This window comes from Nanorana parkeri, unplaced genomic scaffold (genome assembly GCF_000935625.1).
Source record: "Nanorana parkeri isolate BGI_ZX_2015 unplaced genomic scaffold, ASM93562v1 scaffold1607, whole genome shotgun sequence".
In the NCBI taxonomy this organism is placed as follows: domain Eukaryota; kingdom Metazoa; phylum Chordata; class Amphibia; order Anura; family Dicroglossidae; genus Nanorana; species Nanorana parkeri.
This window is the reverse complement of record NW_017307875.1, coordinates 220,236-243,398: the sequence shown is the minus strand read 5'-3', so window position 1 is coordinate 243,398 and position 23,163 is coordinate 220,236. Positions and strand designations below refer to the sequence as shown.

Sequence of the window (23,163 nt, the reverse complement as noted above, 5' to 3'; positions counted from 1 at the left end):
CAAACGCCCGGTATCCGGGTAAGATGGCGGCAGCAGAAGGGTGCTCGCTCTCAGCTCAATGGCGCCCAGTTTCCCTCACGCACGTTGAATATCCTGAAGGTAAAGACGGCCTTGCAGCTCCAGCAGCTTGGCTGCCGCTGGCTGAATTTTAGTCACGGGGAGGGGTTTAAATGCAAAACTGCGATCCCTTTATGGGACTGTCTGGGTTCTGCGCATGCGCCTTAGGGATGGTCTGGCTAATAAGTCTGCGCATGCGCGGTATGACTGCAGTGTGTGTGTTTAGCTGGCTTGTCTGATGGATTTAGGAGTAGACAAGCCTTTGTCTGGCATCCTCTGGGGCCTGCGTACTACATGGGGGCATTCCCTGAAAACATCATTGAGTTTGTTTGGCACATATGACCATTGTTAGAAAGCATTACTTCTAATCCTACTTCAGAATTCCAGTACACATTGACATCCCACAGGGAAGAAAGCTTGCACCGCTTATGAAGCTGCAACATCAAATCCCGCCCCCTACACAATGTCGCCCATGTGTGCTGATGACACAATGTCTGCCGTGCGTTGCTGGTGCTGGGCTTCCTAAGCAGGGGTTGCCTCTTTGCACAAGCCCTTATGTGGGCCGTACTCTGGGTCATTTTGTTTCAGATCCTTCTGGTGTTTTGATCAGAAGAGTAACCAAACGGATAAGTCAACCTACTAGGGTTGACACCTTTTCTTCAAGCGAACACTCTAGCGATGTGCAAACTTTTTCTTGGAGAATGAGTCATGGTTTATTCATATGTAAATAGCGCCACCCATTCATATGTAAATGTCACAGTTGAGACTATTTTCGGTGGTGGGGCCAGTAGCCCCATCTTGATGTTGGTTGCCCCTGTCTGTCTGACATCATGTGTCTGGGTTTCTGTTGCCAAGAAACCTGGACACAGCATTCAAAACCCGGACTGTCTGGGTGAATCCTGGGCAGGTGGCAACCCTACAACCTAACACCACCATGGTAAGTATAGAGATCATAAAAGGAACACACTTGTCTGTGGTAAGTTGTTCTGATCCATTTGGTTACTTTAGCTCTTGGAAGCCCCAGTGCACACGTTGAATCCTATGTAAACCCGATCACTAAAATCTCACATAAGCGTTAACAAGTTCATGTAATATCAATAGTCATTATCTGTAAAAAAAAAAATACAACAAGCCCAGTTGCCTTGACTTATTTTTTACAGATATACCATGAGCTGGATGAATGAGAACCTTCCCAGACATCAAAAGAGCATTGCCTATATTTTATATCCTTCAGCTCTCATTAGAATAGTAGCTTGATGTCCTTGTAGCAGCACTTCCTGTTATAGGGTGACAGAACTCTGTGTGTGTCCCACAATTGTGTTCCTGCATTGTCACCCTTTGGGCTTCCCGTGGAGACTGCAAGTGACCTATTCATCACAACATATACGCAGACATGGTACACTGTTGTCACCATCGGGAAACCCACCCTGAGACATGGCGTGCAGCCACCAGTCCAATTCACTCATTTTTATTATACAGGATTTATATAGCGCCAACAGTTTGCGCATCGCTTTACAATATAAGGAAGACATTACAATTCAGGAAAAGATGGTAAGGAGGGCCCTGCCCCTGATATCTTACAATCTAGAAGGGAGGGGGCAAGTGATACATGAGGAGGTAGCTGTGTCCCTAGGCTGTATGAACCCGGAAGCGTTCAGCTCTCTGCACTTCCAGGTTCAGAGCTGTCAAATGCTGACTGCAGCGTCTGGTAAAACGGCAGGTGGGGGTCTCTCTGTCCTTGACTAAAAAGAACACGGTGCTGACCCTGAGAAGGAATCGGACCACGGTAGTTATAAAAGATCGGAGAAGCCACAGAATTCAGTATAAACACTTTATTTGACAATCCTGAATTATTGCACATGAGCACTCTGTCCTCGATCTGCATGGCCTGGCGGAAGAGGAGAAGACATCTACTAGACCCCCAGTGCCTCCGTAAAGGGTACTTGTACCTTGTCGGCCCCCTACCAGGCAAAATGACTCTCAGCCTGCAGTCGCATGCTAATGTAATTAAGTACAATACAGGACTAATAGCCCTGCATTGTACATGAGAACAACGTGGGCCACGACCCAGACTATCAGGAACAAGAGTTGAGTGCCAGCTGTGAAGAAAGGGGTCCCCCCGCACATGCATTGTTCGGAATATGACAGGTGCCAGGAATGGTAAAGCCAATGCACATGCTCAGTAGGAGGGGTGTGAAAACAGGTTCTATAAAGGAGGCGGCGGCCGTGTTTTTAACCGGACTAACAACAATTTGGAAGTGGAGCAAATTCTTGAGTGTGGGGAAGTAAATGTGTCATCATCACAAGGTCTATGGGTTTGTCTAACATGGAGGGTATGTTCACACCAACAGGATACAGTCCGTGTACCCATCCCACTCAGAGCCGCTGCTCCAAAAATGGAAGGTGGGTGCAGCAGTTGGCTTCCGACAAAATATAAGTAAAGGAAGGACACCGGCACTCCAAAGCAAGTTCAGTACGTGTTTATTAACGTTGCAAGTAGAACACTCCTAAACAACGTTTCGGGGTCTCGCAGGATCACCTTCATCAGGCAAACAAGTGAACAAGACATGCTCAACAGCACGGCTGCTGGGGGTGCGTGTCCCTGGGCAGTGCTGATGCTCTTTATCGAGCCGCATTGAACTGTTAAAGGATAACTAAAGCCTCGGGTGTTTTTGCATTTATCTACTGCTAGCAAGCAGTAGATATATGCAAAAAGTGTTAAAAAAAACGCTTTGAAAAGGATTAATACTCACCCGTGTCTTCCCCCCACACTCCCGTCCGAACATGTGAAAAATCTCGGGCGGCAGCAAAGCATCTTGGGGCGGGCGCATGCGTAGATCAACTTTTTGGCCGGGACGCGAGGAGAGACGCAAGCTAAGTCTATGGACAGCGAGCACCCGCATGCAGACACCGTGGGACAGGACGTGCCAGCAGGCCCAGGGGAGTCAGCGCTGGATCGGAGACCCGCCGCAGCGCTGGAGAGACAGATGAAAAGGACAGGGAAGAAGATCGGATTAAGAAACATCATTTAAGGGAAGTGCTTTAATTAACATTGGGGAGGGGAAAACATTTTTGACTTTAACCCCTTCATGACTGAGGCCCTTTTTTAATTTTTTGCACCCATGTTATATTCCACATTTTAGGCCTGAAAATGACGTAAAAACCCCCCAACATTATATATTTTCTGAATGCCAAGACCCTATAGAATAAAATGGTGGTAGTTGAAAATTTTTATGTTGCGCAATATTAGCGCAACTCCTTATTAAACCCCAAAATTTAGTGACAAATTTAATTAAATGCCCCAAAACACAACAAATTACCCATTTTTTTAAATGAAATATAAAAGATGAGGTTACAACGAGTAAAACGATACCCAACATGCCCAGTTTACAGATTGCGTGCGACCGTGAAACGGCGAAAAACTGCAGTACCCCAAAAAGTCAATAAAAGACGCTTTAAAAGCCCCCACAGGTCATCAATTTAGAGATACCCCAAAATACTGGCCCTAGAATTATTGCTCTCACTCCGGCGTGCGCGGCGATACCCAACATGTGTAGCGCGTTCGTCGTTTTCATGCGTAGGCGCACCCGACGCGTGTTTACGTGGCGACGCGCGGGCTCGCGGGGGCGGGGGACTTTTAAAAAATTTTTTTTATTATTATTAGATTTATTTTATTTCATTTTAATTTTAAAAACTGTTTTTTTTTTTTTTTTTACTTTACTTTGACTGCTATCACATGGGGGGGCTTGCAAGCCCCCCCATGTAATAGCAGATGGTGGTGACAGGTCCTCTTTAAGGTGATGCTGGGGGTCCAAAAGACCCTCAGTGTCACCTTTACACTAGAAATGAGCTATTGAAGTGCAGATCGCACTTCAATAGCTTATAGCTGGGCTGCAGGAGCCCAGAACTGACAGCCCAGGGACCGGAAGTGATGCAATCTGCATCGCTCCCGGTCCCATAGAACGGGGAGGGGATCGATGAACGGAAGTTCGTCGACCTCCTCCCCAGCTCCCCGCGGACACAAAGATCGCCGGTCCCGGGCCCGTAGGAGGGGCAACGGAGCCCGGGAAGCACGGCGGGGGTGTCCGGCGGGGGGGGGCGGCCCCTTCTTCGGGACGCAGAAGCGATCTGGCGACAGGTAAGTCGCCAGGATCGCTTCTGTTGTAAAGCCGACAGTCGGCTCTACAAGTTTAAACAGAGTCCCGGCGGCAAAAGTCGCCGGGAGTCTGTTTAAACAGCCCCGATGCTGGCGACGTACACTGTACGTCGTCAGTCACGAAGGGGTTAATGTCACTTTAATTTTTTTTGCTGAACTTTATTGAAATGTCACAATTAAGATTTCATTCAGTTCTATGGGTATACTCTTGTACCATGCCTCACTGAGATGCACTTAAAAAAAAAAAAAAGTACTGCATGCTGTACTTTTTTTTTAAGTGCACACCAGAGGAACGCAGTGTTGTGAGCCAAGCCCATCCATGACAAGGCAAAACGCCTTGTCTTGTGTTTGAACTGTGCTGGAACGGTCAACTCTGCCCAAACGCAGATGGTGTGAACCGGGCCTTGTACATTCTAGCATTGTAGCTAGGTATACCACAAGGTTTATTAACATTGAAGTGACTTTAAACCCTCAGATTTTTTAACATAAACCAATACTGTAATGTGCGCCTTACTGTAATCCATGGTTGTTTCCCTTCTCTTTGCTGCTCTTCCTTTTTAAATCTGTATCTCTTCTCATGCTGGGCAGAACTTCTGTTTTGCAGCAGACTGCCTTGTCTCTGGAATGGCTACATGGTGTCTGTGTGTAGGTTTGCAACCTGAGCCGGCACTACAGGAAGAGTCACTCAGCTGCAAAGGGAAGTTCTCCCCCAGCATGAGAAGAGATAAGGATTTAAAAGGAAGAGTAGCAAAGAGAAGGGAAACAACCATGGATTACAGTAAGGCACACATTACAGTATTGGTTTATGTTAAAAAATCTGAGGGTTTAATGTCACTTTAAGGTGCAACTGAAGCCAAAACCTCTTTTTTTTTCAGTTTTGGATAGAGTAAAGAGAGATTAGAACAGCTGTCTGGTTTATTGCTGTCTGTGTCTTCGGTTTGGAGATGCACCCTATTAGTCCTGATGACCCTTAATACTGAAAGAAAATCCCAAATTTTGGGTTGTCGTCAGAACAGGAATAGATTGGAAATCTTGTTATGGGGACACCAGTTCTGACACCAGGGATTTCTCTCACTTTGGAGGTTGTGTTCTATTGAAAGTTCCAACTCGTCGAGATCTCCAACGACCTGACTTCCGGTTTAGTTAGAAGTAAGAGGTTTGGCTGTACTGCACGTGTGCCAACCGCAGCATTTCCCTATACACATACTACACAGCAATAAAGTATTATAATGAACCAGGGTAAGACTAATCCAGCACATTATTAATCTGAGTTGGCCCATATTGAGCGGGGCAACTCCGATAAATAACGACCCAAGTCACACCTCACTGGACCGCACGCCATTGCAGTACCTCATGTTCCGGTGCAAGCAATCAAACTGTTGGTGGGAGGTGTGTTTGGGGTGCCATTTACATGAATTTCAACGCACTTTCTGCACCAGAAGGAACAGTAGGTGCGGCTGCACGGTAGTTTGCGATTAAAACACTGACAGACACAATCTCACGTACTCAGAGACATTCTCACGCACACATACCAAAAACACACATAAAAAGAGCGCTACTACTGTGAGAGTGATTATGACTCGCGTTTAGATGTCCGCGATGTGGGTCTGAATACCTCAGAAGAGCTCGTCTGACGTCCATGTAACATGTGGCTTGACTGAGAGGTGGTATTTCAATAAGCTCGTGGCTTAAAAAACTGGAATGTCAGTGAGAGCGGTGTCCGCCGTCTGCACAGGCTCAGCTGGCCAGGCTAAGCCGCGACGGCAGAACAAAAGAGTGTTAGTGCCGAACGGCTCTGAGTACAGAGTGGTCGCTCAGTGCTGTGAGTAGGCAACTCTAGTGACAGGAAGTCACAATGGGGTGACATAAGGTGGAACTGGGGAGCAATGTGACTGGTGGGATCTCTCCAACTGGTGGCTACGCGTTTCGAGTCGCAGCCTCTTTGTCAAGCCTGGGTGAATGGTACAGTCAGGCACACATACACACCCAAATTTTTTTTAGGGGCTCAGTGTGGGCTACTGTGCTGTGACGAAGCTCCATTCATACGTGCATTGCTTGTACACCTCCCTTGCATTCCCTATAGAGGTCCCGGGATATGCTGCATTTTCCTCAAAAAAAGACGTGCAATTCAACATTTATGCTTTAAAAGACCCTGTCACCTCCAATGTGCTATCACATGGGGGCTTGTGAGCTGGGAAAAAAAAAGTTGGGTACAAAAAGGACAATTGCGCTACACATGTCAGGTATCACCGCTTGGGCCAATTAAAACTTGCCATTGAAAATAAAGCTTTGTTAGTTTAAGGGCTCATTCACATGAGAATCGGCCGGCACTTACAGCTCCGTGCTGCGCGCACGGCCATATCGAGCAGCTCCTGGGAAGGACAGGTGCTGCGTGTGATATTAGTACGCAGCCCCTGTCCTTCTCTATGGGACTACGCGGCCGTACACCCCCCTACGCTCACCTCAAGTGCAGGTCCATACGGGTGCGGGTGTCCCAGATCGGACGCAGCGTAGGAGTACGCTCACCCGCACTGACGTGCAGGTTGGGTGAGTGTAGGGCGGCGTACGGCCACGTACTCCCATAGAGAATGACGGGCTGCGTACTAATCATGCGCAGCACCTGTCCTTCCCGGGAGATGCCCGGTACGGCCGTGCACGCAGCACAGAGCTGTACCTGCCGGCCGATTCTCGTCTGAATGAGGCCTACAAATAAACAGAACTGCCTCCTAACTTTTTTATAGATGGCTCCTGGATTCAAAGCAAATTTGTCAAGTTCTGTTTTTTTATACCTGAAAAACTTACATGATGCAGATTATGCCCGATACACAAAATGTTTGCGTGACCAGAATGTCTAATAAAAATGTTTCTTTAAACAACAACTAGTAAAGCCATTCGGTCGGCATTACAGCCAAACAAACTATCATTTTGAAAAGAAAGCCAGCAGTCCGTGGATGCCTCTTGGTATGGGGGCTTGCAAAATGTTTCCTCTATGATGCGGAATATATTACAGTTAATGGAGGAAAGAGACCGTTGTGGGTGTACAGTATCTTATCAGTCAGCTGCCTAGAATTGTTGCTCTTCATGACTCTGGGACATTAGTGTTATGAAGATATCAGCACACATTCAGCATTGACTGCAGGGAAATGTGTCAGGCATTCTTTTAATCTTGGGTCCATCCATTTTTAAATACAGTAATACCTGGGTTCACAAACGCTTCTGTTCGCGAACAATTCTGTTTTGCTTCCATTTGCGAACTCCAAATCGGGTGACGAACACGGCCATCTTTCCCGCTCTGACACGTGGTCGTGGCTTACTCTAGTTGTGGTCCCAGACAGACCTGTGCACACTTGCTGTGATGCCTTTTTGTGTGCTTTTTAGCACATAAAGTACTGTACAGTATTATTCAATCCAGCATGGCTCCAAAGAAGGTGCAGAGCAAGCAGCATGGTGGCAAAAAGAAAGTGCGGAGCTAGCATGGTGGCAAAAAGAAAGTGCGGAGCTAGCATGGTGGTAAAAAGAAAGTGCGCAGCAAGCATGGTGGTAAAAAAGTGCGGAGGGAGCATGGTGGTAAAAACTGCGGAGCTAGCATGGTGGTAAAAAGTAAGTGCGGAGCTAGCATGGTGGTAAAAAGAAATTGCGCAGCGAGCATGGTGGTAAAAAGAAAGTGCGCAGCGAGCATGGTGGTAAAAAGAAAGTGCGGAGGGAGCATGGTGGTAAAAAAGTGCGGAGGGAGCATGGTGGTAAAAAAGTGCGGAGCGAGCATGGTGGTAAAAAAGTGCGCAGCGAGCATGGTGGTAAAAAAGTGCGCAGCAAGCATGGTGGTAAAAAGAAAGTGCGCAGCAAGCATGGTGGTAAAAAGAAAGTGCGGAAAAAGCATGGTGGTAAAAAGAAAGTGCGGAAAAAGCATGATGGTAAAAAGAAAGTGCAGAGCGGTAATGAAGGTGACAAGAATGTGCAGAGCGGTAATGAATTTACATATGGTTCAGAACGGATTAACCTAATTTACATTGAACCTTATGGGGAAATTTGATTCGGTTCGCGACCTGAATCGTGGAACAAATTAAGTTTGTGAACCGAGGCACCACTGTACTACTAGTCTGACAACCTCAAATCTGTTTTGTTTTTACATTGTGCTTCCATATAACCCCACTTAAGGCAAAGTGAGAGTTCCTCCTGATAGTCCACCTCCCCAGCAATGTATACTCCCTCTCTGCATTCTCATTCCATTGGAGGCTCTCCCTAACAGAGGACATGGACAGAAATAATCATATTATCACTCGCAATCACACATTTTTGATGTTTATTAAAACTAGAGCAAAAGTGGAGCTGTTATCAAGAAGAACCAATCAGATTCAACAAGGATCTGGTTGCCATGAACAATGATTCTGTTTTTGTTTATTTTCTTTCCTCCATATATAATGTATGTCGGCCCTTTTGTGTCAGACAATGATGCAGCTCCTAATGACTTCTCATTTTTGCTTTCTGTCTTTCCTACAGGGGACGTCTATGGACAGCTGTTGGCCTACCTCAGCCTATTACCAATCTTCATTCTCGTCAGTTTTGTGACGCTAATTATCTTCAAGAGAGAACTTCACACGGTCAGGTCACACATCGTTAGCACAGTCTTCTTTGCTTTTATGCCGTTGTCCCAAATCATGACATCTCACGGGCTCTTTCTGTTTGCAGATTTCCTTTCTGGGGGGCTTGGTAATGAACGAAGGTGTAAACTGGTTAATAAAGAATATAGTGAGGGAGCCGCGTCCTTGTGAAGGTGAGTCCATGCGTGGTGAAGGCTCACTGCCCCCGATTGCCCTGTGTGGGGAAAGCTTGTTGAATTTGATCTGTAGAAGATGCTGTTTTTATACTTGGAAATTTCTTCCCTTCATTTGACAGGGACACACTCAACAGTCACAACAGAGTATGGGTTACCTTCCAGCCATTCTCAGTTCATGTGGTTCTTTTTTGGGTATTCATTCCTCTTCCTTTATTTAAGGTGAGCTACATTGTTAAAAATTTAAAAAAAGGAAAGTAGCCCTCCCTGGTGTATAGCAGGCACCCTCTTGTGCTTAAAGGAGAACTATGGTGTTAAGGCTTTTCCCCATAGTTCTCCTAAGGGTGGACAAACTAGCGTCCTCCCGTCACCCAAAGCTCAGTATATCACGAGCTACAGTTTGCAGTATACTGAGACACCGCAGCCAGGACGGATCCCGACAATACTGGCTGGATCCACCCAGTTGCTTGATTGACAGCTGGCTCTGCCTATCTAGAGGCAGAGCCAGCTGTACCTGCCCCCTCCGTTCAGACAGTCAGCGCTGGATGTTCGGGGAGGGGGAATCCATGCAGGGAGCCGTGAGTGACAGTCACCTCTCTCTGCAGGGATAGATCGAGAAGTGAGCGAGCGACGGTATGTGTTCGCTCACTTCCCGATCTATTGAGCCGACGTGTGACAGTTTTATTGTCACATGTCGGCTAGAACTATGAGGCTGAGTGATTTTCACTCGCCTCATAGTTCTCCTTTAAGATCAATTTCCATTCACTTACCAGAGGAAGCAGGGGCGTCCCGAGGCTGGGTGTCACCCGGAGCGGAGACCGGGTGACACCCCGCCGTGACGTTATCGCGCATGCACGGTTGTCTTATTGACGCCTGCCGGCAGCCATCTTGTTGATGGACGCCGGCAGTGAGAGGAGAGGACGTTCACCAGACGGGATGAGGTATGCCGCCGGGTCCCCTCCTCTCTCCTAAATCCAGTGTACCCATCGCACTCCTGACCGGATAATACCTTAGAGTTGGGTGGGTGCCAAAGTGACTGCAGATGCCTCTGCAATCCAAGATAAGTATATATATAAAGTCACTCGCACTCCAAAAGAACTTCAAGTCAAAAACGGTTTATTGACTCGATTGCTATCACATCATATAGCGACGTTTCGGAACAACATCGGTTCCTTCTTCAGGCAAACAAAATGTGAAACACCACAGTACAAGTGCAGCTATATACACATGGTGAGAAAGACAGTGGACCAATCACATGAACACGTGTTCCGTTGATGGAAAGACTATGCATTCCCGCCATAATGATGATATAACAAAGCATCACATGTAAGACATTACCCAGATCAATCAGGATCGTCTGGCCCTTTAAGAGTTCTAAATGTGCTGCCATGTTGCCTCTGGCCTTGCTGCAAACTACCACATGTGCTCCTGAGCTAGCTCCACCCCAAACACTATCCAAGTGTGGAGATGGGCGGGATCTCTAGCTCCATGGAGACTATGTCTCTCTCGACCTGCAGCCCGATTGGAGAGAACCCTCGTCCGCATGGCATAAGCGTTGCCTGGCAACCAGGCATATGATGTGATAGCAATCCAGTCAATAAACCGTTTTTATGACTTGAAATTCTATTGGAGTGCGAGTGACTTTACACATACACCCTCCTCTTTTCTGACACTGTCGGGCTCTCTGTCTGTGACTGATTGCCCGACTTTTCATAGGGGGTGACACCAAAAGGACTGTCCAGTCATTTTGGTGTTACCCCTCCAATGGTGAAGCATCCATACACAGCTTCCGGTCCAGCAAGGAGAACAGTGAGGAGCGTAATTGTGAATTTTTCAGTCACCGAATCTCCTAAGACTAGTCAGAGGCAGCAGTGCCTTAGAGATCTAACACTGCAGACATACTAGCTATGAAGCAACAGAACTGGAGAGCCTAGGCACAGTCGCATCACATGCAATACATCGATGTATTCCCACTTCATAAGCAAACTTAAACTGACTTGGTCATTCTAAATTCCATCTCATGATGCTTTCTTATCAGAATGCACCAGACCAACAACGCTCGGTTCTTGGACCTGCTCTGGCGTCACGTGCTGTCTCTGTGTCTCCTGACAGCAGCATGTCTTGTGTCGTATAGTAGGTAAGGACAATAGTGTTTACATGCTGTCATGTGTACCTGCAGGTGCATTCGTTGTGCTGCATTCTGTTTAACTCCTGTGCTTTTCTGGCAGAGTGTATCTCATGTATCACAGCTGGAGTCAAGTTTGGTATGGCGCTGTGGTTGGAAGCTTGTTGGCTCTAGCCTGGTTTATTTTCACACAGGAGATCCTAACGCCGCTGTTCCCAAGAATCGCGGCCTGGTAAGCTATGATCATTCATAGAAATTGGAATTCTGTCTAAACATGATGGATTCTGTCTTGAAATACTTCTATCTGTAAAGGACAATCAAATAATTGCCCATAAATGATTAAAGTAACTTTATTAGAGAAACGCATGTAGTCTGCTTTAGGGCTGGGTTCACACCTGGGCGTTCCAAATAGGAGCGTTTTATGCCCGTTTTTTTAGCACGTTTCAAAATGCGCGTTCGACGCACGGCTTTTAACCTCCCTGGCTGTATGATTTATTTTTTTTCTAACTTTTTAAACTTCCCGCCGGCTCCGCCCCCCTGCGACGCAGACGCTCGCAAGGGACAAAAGACGGCAGCGGCTGAAGGACACAGCGGGGATCGCAGACAAGGTAAGACCTACGCTGTATTCCCGAGTGTGGCTCGGGGGGTTACCGCTTTGTTAACCCCGAGCCACACTCGGGAATACCAATGGATAGGCGCTGAAATACGCCCCAAAGAAGCGCCTGTACTATTTCGGGTGTAGGGCGTTTTTCAGCGCCACAAATCGCGCTGCAATACGCCGAGGTGGGAACCATGTCCATAGCACTCGATAGGATTTCACTTGCTGAGCGTTTTTTTTAGCACCGAGAAACACCCACGTGTGAACCCGGCCTAGAAGTGATTTTGAAGCTTTTGCTGCCCACTGAAGACTCAAATTCTTGTCATAGAGGAAACTAGTATTGCCCTATTCACAGCAGTAGTCCAGAGTATGATGTTCAGTGTGATTGTGCTTTGTTGTCAGCCTTTTATAGTCTAAACAGTTTTGGGGTACATTTATAAGTACCGTATTTTGCGGTCGATAAGACGCACCGGACCATAGGATGCAGGGAGGTCCGGCGCGCCTTATGGAGCACTCGACAGACTGTAGCTTCTGACACAGCTGCTGTGACAGAAGCTGCAGTTAGTGACCGCTGAGACAGGTGGCGCTGTGATTACAGCGCCACGGTCTCAGTGATCACACAGAGCAGACGAAGAAAGTCCGTTCTTCGTCTGCTCTATGGTCTCGATCGTCGCCGCTGCTCGGTTTTAATACGAGTGATCTCATTAGATCACTCGTATTGAACGAGCAGTGGCTCCTGCTGCTGAACTTGATAGCTGCCGCCGCTGCTCGGCTTTAATACGAGTGATCTCATTAAATCACTCGTATTAAACGAGCAGTGGCTCCTACTACTCGCCCGGCGCCCGAAACTGCATGTCTCGGGCGTCGGGATTCGCTCCATAAGACGCAGTCACATTTTCCCCCTCCTTTTGGGGGGAAAAAAGTGCGTCTTATGGAGCGAAAAATACGGTATATACACAGCGACCCGCAGAAGTATTTAAACCAAGAACACGGCGGCCTGGCACAGCCGTGTTCTTGGTGTCATTTCAATGAATGACTTCCCCTTCCCTAGGCTCCGCTGTCCCTGTCCCCCCCAGGACAGGACCCGGGACCAGCATGACTGGTCTCCCTGCAACGATCGGAGAGAGATTCAGCAGCTTCCAGCCGCTGATCTCTCCTCTGATCACTGGACCCAGAACTGATGTGTAATAAATCAGGCCTTCTTAAACTTTCTCCACTTGTGATCCCTTTTTGGCCGAGGAAATTTTTACGTGACCCCCAACGTCGGGCGGTGTCTTTCCCCCCAGTGTCGGGCGGTGTCTCCCCCCTCCCCTAGCGTAAGGTCGGTGTATCTCTGCAGCATCGCTCAGTGTCTTTCTCCTCTTCTATCCATCCCCCACTATCGCCAGTCAGCGTCTCTCTCCTCTTCTCTCCCCTCCCCCAGCTGCGGTCAGTGTCTCTCTCCCCTCCCCCAGCGTCGGTCAGTGTCTCTCTCCAGCGTTGGTCAGTGTCTCTCCTCTTCTCTCTCCCCCCCGGGATTTGTTGTATTCCTCTATAGCTGCTGGTATTCTGCATTGCGCTGTATAATGTACTATATGGCACACCACACTTCTTTTTTTTTTTTTTTTTTTTTTTTTTTTACTTCCACTGCTCCAAGCTTGCTTCCATGATGGACTACGATCTCAATACAAACTAATAGTCCATCACTGGAGCCATTTTTTTTTTTTTTATCCGATTAACCAAACTTAATAATTGGCTAACTAATTGATTTTGAAAATTGCTGTGGCCGGGCACAGCAATTGAGGGGCAAAGATAAAGGTAGTGGGACCTCCTTAAAAAGACCCTGTTGCTTTGCTCTCTCTGGTTTTCAACTGGTGGGTCGCGACCCCGTTTTCAGTGGGACGCTGTGTGCCTTCCACTTTTCTATGTGAGAGGCTCCTCAGCCTCCCCCTAGCACAGCACTGTCAGTTCTTGCGCTCAGCAGCCATTCGGGAATATGCTGCCTGGTGCCAAGTGTCAGCTTGGGGTGGGGTTGTGTGGGCTGGGTCTATGGCCATGAGGGAGCTCCATCTATACATGCATTGCTTACAGCTCCCTCACATGTCCTGTAGAGGTGCCTGGACTGGAGTGACATCACATTCTGGCTCCCGGCACCTCTACAAGGTGCACAAGGGAGTTGCACAAGCAGTGCATGTATGGATGGAGCTTCATCAAAGCCCAGCACTGGACCCCAAGCTGAGGATCACCTGCACCGGAATGCACGGTACCGCAATGCCGTGCGACTTGGGTCGCCACTTAATGTCCAAGGACAAATGTGGGCCCTGAGGTTACACAGGTTGAGAACCTTTGCTTTAACCCGTTGTTAGGACAGTCAGTGTTCAAATCTACTTTACAAATAATAATGAAATGAGCCAGCACAGTACAGACCGGGTTCACACAAACTCCTCGCAGCCCATCCTAGCAGGAGAAGCCAAGTAGAAGGTTTAGCTTATGCGATGTGGATGGGAACATGTAACAGATATAAAATAGGTGTGATCACAATTTGCAAAAGTGGAAATACACTTTCATTCTGTTACATAGATTTATATTTGTTTTGTATTTTGTTGTCCACAGGCCAATCTCCGAATTCTTCCTTATTCGTGACACCAGTTTGATCCCCAACATCTTGTGGTTTGAGTACACAGTCACCCGATCAGAAGCCAGGTAAATCGGTTGTTTTTTTTTTAAAGGAGAACTATGAGGCGAGTGCTTTTCACTCACCTCATAGTTCTAGCCGACCTGTAACAATGAGACTGTCACAGGTCGGCTCAGTAGATCGGGAGGTGAGCGAACACATACCGGCGTTCGCTCACTTCTCGATCATGTCACGGCTCTCTGCCGTGACAGGGGAGGGGCTGGATTCCCCCCTCCCTGCTCCGATCCTTCAACGCTGACTGGCGGAATGGACGGAGGAGGGGGCGGGTACAGCTGGTTCTGACTCTAGATAGGCAGAGCCAGCTGTCACTCACGCAGCTGGGCGGATCCAGACATAATTGTCAGGATCCGCTTCAGCTGCGGCGTCTCAGTATACCGCGAGCAGTAGCTCGCGGTATACTGAGCTTAGGGTGACGGGAAGACGCTAGTTTGTGTCCTCCCGTTTCCCTAAGGAGAACTATGGGGAAAAGACCTAACCCCATAGTTCTCCTTTTAATAGGCTCTTGGTATTAAATAGACTTTATAGACACAGAAATAACATTTGCTCAATATATTACTATTGTTCAGTCATTTACACTCCTTCATGAGGATTGTCCAATCTTCTGGGGGGAAAAACCTGCTTCTAGAAAAGGGGGGGGGAAACGACCCTAAAGAGATTCAGTGCACACATTCTAATTTATTCTACACATAAACATTATTCTCCTGGAAATTGGAAATAATCCAGACTCGGCCTAGAATGTGTTACAGTAGATCCACATTGATGAGCTTTGCATAGAGGGGACGGTTGGGAATTTCTGTCACATTTTTTATTGCCATTTATATCCAGTTTCCCTAACTGTCTGTTTTGTTGACAGAGGCTTTATTGATTCCTTATTGTATCCAAATTGAAGCTCCTATTTAAAAGGTTATTAAAGCCTCCGTTTATTTTGCATATATTTACGGCTAGCAAGCAGTAAATATATATGCAAAAGCTTAAAAAAAACCAAAAAAACAACGCTTTAAAAAAGGTTAACACTTACCTGTGTATTCCCCGCGCGGTCCCGTCCGCAAATGTGAAAATTGTCGGGCGGCCGCAAAGCATCTTGGGGCGGGCGCATGAGCAGATCACATTTTCGGCCGGGAGAGGAGACACAAGGTAAGTCTATGGACGCGTGTACCCGCATGCAGACACCGTGGGACAGGAAGTGACAGCAAGCTCAGAGTAGTCAGCGCTGGATCGGAGACCCGCAGCAGCGCTGGAGGGACAGATGAAAACGACAGGAAAGAAGAAGAAGATCGGATTAAGGTAAGTGCTTACACTAACATTGGGGGGAGGGGAAAAAAAATTATTTGACTTTAATGTCACTTTAACATTGGGGGGAGGGAATTTTTTTTTATCCTTTAATGTCACTTTAAGTTTGTTTCATATTCTTATGAATGAAGTCCTTGAACCCATCGCACTCGAAACCTCTGTTCCAAAGATAATGAGGGTGGGGGCTGCGGCTGTCGACGGTTGGCAACCGTGGTCAAAAAGCAAACAAAATATATAGACACCGGTGTTCCATCAAAGATTGTGACTGGGTTGGAATGTGTGACCAGTCATGTGGTCAAACATTTTACGTACTTGCGCCCATTTTTTCGGCAGTAGAATATGTGACCGGCAAAAGCTGAAGAATTCCAACACTTTCTCAGCTGTTCCAGGGCAGATCGGCATCGCAGATGGTATTGCAGGAGAACCGATCTGCTCTGGAACAGCTGATCGGTCCTGAAATGTCACTTCTATCTGACTTTGTGGAATGCTTAATCGCAGTCATAAAGTCAGATAGAAATCACATTTCAGGGCAGATCAGTTCTCCTGCACATACCATCTGCAATGCCGATCTGCCCTGGAACAGCTGAGAAAGCGTTGGAATTCTTCACCTTCTGCCGGTCACACATTCCACCGCTGAAAAAGTGGGCGTGAGTACGTTAAAATGTGTGACCACGTGACTGTTCACACATTCCAAAAAACTGGACGGGATTATGTTAAAATGTGTGACCAAGGAATTGGTCACACATTCTAACGCAGTCACAAACTTTGATAGAACACCAGCACTCCAATAGCAAATCAAATACGTCTGTTTATTGACGTATGAGCAGCATAATGTGATACACTCAAGCATTGAGTGCATCGCGTTATGCTGCTCATACGTTCGGTGTCTATATATTTTGTTTGATATTCTTATGAATGACTGTGTAAAATAAAACTTCTTCAATATATTTTATAGATCTGTTTGGCCTCAGGGGTGTGGAATTCCTATCGCCCGACGCCCGGGACATGCAGTTTCAGGAGCCAGGCGAGTGTTCTTTTTTGTACATTTAGCCCTGCTCCTGACAAGCGGAGCTAAATGTACAGCATGGGGCCGCCGCTCGTTTTTATACAAGTGACCTGATCAGATCTCTTGTATCAAATCGAGCGGCGGTGTCTGGGCCCCCTCGCCACAGTTTTCGGGGTTCACTGCTCTGGGGGGGGTGACCGGTGAACACAGCACATGAGCTCACCATAGAGCCTGTAGAGCAGACGAAAGAATGTCCGCTCTGTGAGACCAGAGCACTGTAATCACAGCGCCACCTGTCTCAGCCGTCAGGAACTGCACAGAACATCTGTTCTGTGTTGGAGGGCAGGTTCCATAAAGAGAACCTGTCACCACCAAACTATCACATAGGGGCTTTGTCAGGGGAGGTAGGAGAACTCCATATTAATGTCCATGGTTTTACAATGGGATGTCCAGGAAGCTCATATAGGTGTGATGGTCAGGTGTCTATAATACTTAATACTTTTCCCAATTGTAAATTGTTTGCTAGGAGCAACACCTCTGTCCCTGGTAATTTGTTTAATTGTTTCCTTTTGTTATCACTATTCTTCCAGAAACAGACAACGCAAACTCGGTACAAAGCTTCAGTGAGTCAACAACGAGCAAACTGACAGGGCGGGGTATGACGGTAGCGTCCACAATATCACGGCAGTCGGAAGGAACCTGAAGCCAGTACAGCCCATGGCGCACCGAGGAACACTTAAACTGACGGACCAAAAAGAGAAAGAAAGAGGCCTTCACTGGGTTTACAATGCCCGTCTTGCCAGTGGCCCTCCTCTGCATGTCAGGACTGGGGCCAACGCACTCACATGCACGCTGTTCAATGATCAGTCGATTGGTGGAAGACAGACTAATGGAATATTATAAGAGCTATTAGCTTTTTGTTTATTTTTTCCCCCTTTAATAACTTCCTCCAACTTTCCCCGAAAGAAATGCAGAAAGAACTGAAGCGTTTTTATTGCATGAATAGCCACCTTTTTATTTATATATTTTTTAAAAATATAACTTAAACCTAATAAGTATGAGGTGGATAATGCTGTGAATTCCGGGAACTTTTTTTGGATAATGCTGCGCCTTTTTTTTGGGAGGGGGGAGGGACTTGTGCTCACATACTCTGTTGAACGTGGATGGTAAAGCACTCAAGAACCCGTGCTTTAACAACCGGCGTGCTCGGCAGGATGTCTCACTATACTGCAGCTATGCTCGCCGCGGTGCCTATAGAAAGACGACAGCTGGAGGGCTTGACGCAATTCCTGTTGCACTTTGAACAAGATTTCAATTTAAGGACTACAAATAACCCTTTTAACACTAGTGATCTTTGGTTTTTTTAAATAATTGTTTGTGTGGAAAAAAAAAAGATATAAGAGGAAGGTAGGAGTGTTAGCAGAGCGGTTACTTATTAAGGATGATTTCTGTAGTAGCTGGGGAGCTGACGAAGCTCCAGAGCAGTGGTCCCAATCCAGTGGCTGGTAAGTCACATGGGGCTCTTGGCTGCCTTTTGATGTTGCTGGCAGCAGCGTCTCAGCGGGCGCTCAGTTCCCGTACATCTAACTACCCCACTGCATTATGCATTTCCCGTAAGCATGAAACAAACAAAAAAGAGGTTGCCTGATTTATATAATTCATTAAACCGTTCAACTTGATTCTAAACAAGAAGTTTTTGAGTGTTCTGTTTTTAGTTGATTGTGACTTGCTTGTTTTATGTCGGTGCTGACAACGGTTGGAGACTTCTGCTCTATAGCAGTGGTTGTCAGCCTGTGTAACCTCAGGACCCACATTTGGCCGTAGTCATTTAGTCGCGACCCAAGTCGCATCGCAAATGGAACGCACGGCATTGCGGTACCGCGTGTTCCGGTGCGGGCGATCGAATCGTGGGTGGGAGGTGCGTTTGGGATGCCATTCAAAAGATCCACCCAGTCTCCATACCGTACAAGAGCTGGAGTTGATTCTCAGCCTGTGGTCCGGTGTGGGCTGCTGTGCTGTGATTGAGCTCCATCTATATGTGCATTGCTTGAACAGCTCCCTTGCGTGCCCTGTAGAGGTGTCGGGAGCCACAATGTGACATCACTCCGGGCCGGTCACCTCTACAGGACATGCAAGGGAGTTGTACGTATGGATGGAAAATCCATTCAAAAGATCCACCCAGTCTCCATACCTTACAAGAGCTGGAGTTGATCCTCAGCCTGGTGTCCAGTGTGGGCTGCTGTGCTGTGACGGAGCTCTATCTATATGTGCAATGCTTGTACAGCTCCCTTGCGTGCCCTGTAGAGGTGTCGGGAGCCACAATGTGACATCACTCTGGTCCAGTCACCTCTACAGGACATGCAAGGGAGTCGTACGTATGGATTATTATTCAGGATTTATATAGCTCCAACAGTTTGCGCAGCGCTTTACAATATAAGGAAGACATTACAATGACAAGACAAGATGGTAAGGAGGGCCCTGCCCCTGAAGGCTTACAATCTAGAAGGGAGGGGGAAGTGATACACAAGGAGGTAGCTGTGTGGGGATGAATTGTTTGATAATGTGATGGTTGAGCGGTTAGGTTGAGGTGGTATAGGCTTCCCTGAAGAGATGAGTCTTTAGGGAATGCCTAAAGGCAGTCAAGGTGGGAGATAGATGGGCAGGTTGGGCTAAAGAGTTCCAGAGGATGGGAGAGACTCTAGAGAAGTCTTGGAGGCGAGCATGGGAGGAGTTGACAAGGGAGCTGGAAAGCAGGATGGAGCTCCCTCATGGCCATAGCCCCAGCCCATCCCACCTCAAGCAGACACTCGGGACCGGGCAGCATATTTTGAATGGCTGCTTGGAGAGAGAGAGAGAGAGAGAAAACAGACAAGAGGAGCCTCTCACCTAGCCAAATGGAAAGCATACGGCGACCCACTGAACACCAGGTCCTGACCCACTTTTGGGGAACCAATGCTCTATAGCCTCCCACGTGGGTCACACTGGGTAAAGCCAATATTAAACACATATCCAAAGGAATGGTTTGTTGGTTTGCTTGCCTACCTGTCATGGCCAAAAGTCTAGTAGAATAGTGGTGATGTCACTGTCTCTTCTGACTCTTATGAAGGATAGCTTCTCCTTTCTATGAAGATGCGCCACTGCTGGTAAAGCCTACCGGCCTCCTGAGATTTATAGAAGCTGGTTAGACAAAGGAAAATAATATCTCCCAAAGTACAGTTTTAAAGGGAATCTGTTGCTAAAGATGACCTGCAATGATAGAAATATGGAAGCTGCCATTGCTTACCTCCCATAGGGTCCATTCTCATGGGCAGGAATCCCAGGTGTCCTGTTGCACCATGTACGATTACATGCGGCCTGTCATTTCAATGCATTCCTGCCGCAGGAATCCATACATAGGCTTTTACCGGAAGAATGCCAGATCCCCATTATTCTCATCGCAGACTTTGCTTCCTGCTTTTGCTGTGCTACTCAATGGTTGTACGTTACGGCCCCTTCTCAAAGAAAATCAGTGAGTTGGCGGCAAACTCAATGAAAAAAAACATTCCCCTGTATGGCTGATATATTTCCAGTGTGTCAAAGTCTAAATCATTTTGGTTAGAGTAGGGAGGGAATACAAATGCTGTCTTTTGTTTTCTTTGCTATCTTTGTCTTATTAGGGAGAATTCCCTTCCTGTCCTGTAGACTCGATAGGACAAAGTGAGAGGATATTTTTCCAATGTGAGGGAGATCCCCTCTTGGACAATTGTCATGGGAGCAAGTTGTCCCCGTTTGGAAGATTTCCCCTCTATTCCTGTTCTGGTGACAACTCAAACATTTGGGTTTCTCCTCACTTTCATTCCCAGTGACTTTGGTGATCAGGACAATTAGAATGAATCTCCCCAACAGGGACACACAGAGTAATAAAAGCCTGATTGTGGTTCTAACCCCTCACCGCTACCCAAATCTAACTAAAAAAACAAAAAACCCCAAAACACAGTTGTACCTTTTAGTTATACTAACGTCACCGCCTCTCATCCAATCAGTTCATTAAAAAAAATGCTAGGCGTCCTCTGAATGGCCGCTATACCCAGCCGAGTCACTCTCTGGGGCGAATTTATCAAAACCGAAGCAGACAGAATACGGAACAGTTGTCCATGGCAACCAATCAGCTTCAATCTTTCATTTAAATTAACAAACTGAAGAGAGCAGCTGATTGGTTTACAGCACCGTTTAGACTCCTGATATTTCCCCCAGAGCCCCCAGTAAAGTAAATTAATGACTCGCTCAATGCTATTTGGCCGGCTTGATGCAGATTGGCTGGGAAGCTGGCTACCCGGCTTATCAGCATGAAGCCGGCTTCTCGGCCAATAAGGAAGCCGGGTGACGGGTAATGGCACGCCGCCCGTCTTCCTGCTTGCCCGGGAATCCACCTCCATGCTAGTGGAAGTACCAGTATCTATGGGACTACGCGGCCATACGCTCATCTCAAGTGCAGTTCCGTGCGGTTGCGGGTGTCCCGGCTCGGGCGCAGACAGGATCCATCCTGTCAGCGTACGAGCACGCTCACCCGCATACAGGGTGAGTGAGCGTATGGGGGGCGTTCGGCCGCGTAGTCCCATAGAGAAGGACGGGGGCTGCGTACTAATCACACGCAGTACCTGTCCTTCCCGGGAGCTGCCCTTCACGCAGCACGGAGCTGTACGTGCCTGCCTTTTCTCGTGTGAATGAGGCCTTAGTTTTCTGCCTTTTCCCTATAGATGAACCTGGTAACAACACAATTCCTGTCCTGGGGTATCAACGATCACATCCCGTATTATACCTATGAAGAAGCAGCAGCCACCCTAGGCTGCACTCCTGATTTGAACTACAAACACCTCCCCTTTTCCTTAACTCCCATTACCTAGTGGGGAAGGAGGTTTGCAGTAGATAGCTGGGAAAGCCACATGACAAACACAATGACACTGAACTCTGCCAGCGCCCAATACTACTGCTCTAAGACAATATTACAAACCAGAACTCGTGTGCGGCATCAGTACACTCCACAACATCCGAGAATCATTTCTGATCCATACAGGTTTATTAGAAATATTGTTAGCAAATGCTGGAAAAGTCCATTAATCACAGTTACAGAAGTAAACATCATCTCAATAACAAATGAAGAACTCACAATTAGACCGGTAAGACACTTTAAAAAAAATCTTATGCGGTGCTTTCAAGTCTAGATGGATTCATGGCGACATTGGAGTTGATAATCTTGTGGTGGTGCATTCAACTATCAATTTTCACAACACATTTCAATGGAGCACAACGTGGGACATATCTTTCTGTGTAAGTCGGTGCTTTGTATAAAGATAACCTGTTGCTGGACCGTTCATTTTAACAATCCTTCCGTAAGCTTATATGCGCATTTAACATATCTTATGCATGTGATTTACCTGTACAAACTGGGACTGCTGCCAGGTGACTCCATATTGGATGTGATGTCGGCAGATTTAGAGCCGTCAGTCAAGTGACACTCTATAGCAGGGGGTACTCCAATTCTGGCCCTCCCATCATGCATCAGCCTCTGGGAGCCACGTCTGTGGTTGTCAGTCTTGAAATGCTTTATAGGACTTATAGTTCTACAGCAGCTGGAGGGCCAAAGTTTGGCTACCCCTGCTCTCTAGTATTCCCCTTCATTCCTCCCCCAGCAGCTACATAAAAGATAATGTTAAAAGGTAAGTGCTGCGCAAACTGGTGGCACTATATAAATCCTCTATAATAATAATGTAGGGAGGGGAGGGGTGGAGAAGCTGGGCCAGCACAGATTAGACACATAAGGGAAGTTGACATGCAAGGAGGGTAGAGGGCTGTGCTTGGAAATTTGGCTCTTCTGGAATAGAACAATTTTTTTTAGCAAGTTCAAAGGCACATTGCAATTGAATAACACATCATTTATTTTAACATAAAGCGGTGTACAGCTTGAGCTTAGGATAGAAGAGATTGCATGTACGTAGAGGGATCGGTCTGGAAACTAACACAGGGACCTGCATAAAAGCTGCAAATGGGCCCTATCCAATAGAACAAATGGTTCCCTTTAGTCAGAGCCGGATTTCCCACAAAGCTAACCGAGGCCTGGCCTTGTGGCAGCAGGGGTGTGGAATTCCTATCTACCGACGCCCGGGACGTAAGCTGTTTTCTACATTTAGCCCTGCTTTGGGCAAGCCGGGCTAAATGTACAGCGGGGAAGCCACCGCTTGTATTGTACAAGTGATATGGGCGATGTTGCCGAGAACATGTATATGCAGCCAACATACAGGTACTTGGCATTGGGGCAGCAGAGAGAGTAAATCCAGCCCTGCCTATAGTATATTCTATACAGTAGCACGTAGCAGTGATCGCACAAAGCTCCAGCTGTGGGAGGTTAAAGGAAACCTGTCATGAAAGAAATATGTACGTGACATTACTGACCTTGTCGTCTTCTACAAATGCTATTTGTCTGGCCGTTGTGCCGATGCTTTGGGTTTT

The 23,163-nt window shown here is 47.1% G+C and overlaps 1 protein-coding gene across 2 annotated transcripts; it reads left to right on the top strand.

Moving 5' to 3' along the window:
* On the top strand, positions 1 to 18,363 carry DOLPP1 (dolichyldiphosphatase 1). Of its 2 annotated transcripts, XM_018570841.1 has the most exons (8): positions 1 to 99; positions 8,711 to 8,811; positions 8,900 to 8,984; positions 9,107 to 9,206; positions 11,023 to 11,121; positions 11,213 to 11,341; positions 14,300 to 14,389; positions 17,268 to 18,363. In XM_018570841.1, exons 1-8 carry the CDS (start codon positions 24 to 26, stop codon positions 17,302 to 17,304), a joined length of 717 nt encoding a protein of 238 aa, XP_018426343.1. In that variant the 5' UTR covers positions 1 to 23; the 3' UTR covers positions 17,305 to 18,363. The 2 variants fall into 2 exon arrangements, with proteins under 2 accessions (XP_018426343.1, XP_018426344.1); XM_018570842.1 differs by lacking the exon at positions 11,213 to 11,341.
* The last annotated feature ends 4,800 nt before the right edge of the window (positions 18,364 to 23,163 follow it).

Bases quoted from the DNA above. Each gene is read 5' to 3' on its own strand.
- DOLPP1 (XM_018570841.1), top strand. From the start codon at position 24: ATGGCGGCAGCAGAAGGGTGCTCGCTCTCAGCTCAATGGCGCCCAGTT. The intron at 8,812-8,899 runs GTCAGGTCACAC...TTCTGTTTGCAG, and splicing joins TCAAGAGAGAACTTCACACG to ATTTCCTTTCTGGGGGGCTT. The intron at 11,122-11,212 runs GTAAGGACAATA...CTTTTCTGGCAG, and splicing joins TGTCTTGTGTCGTATAGTAG to AGTGTATCTCATGTATCACA.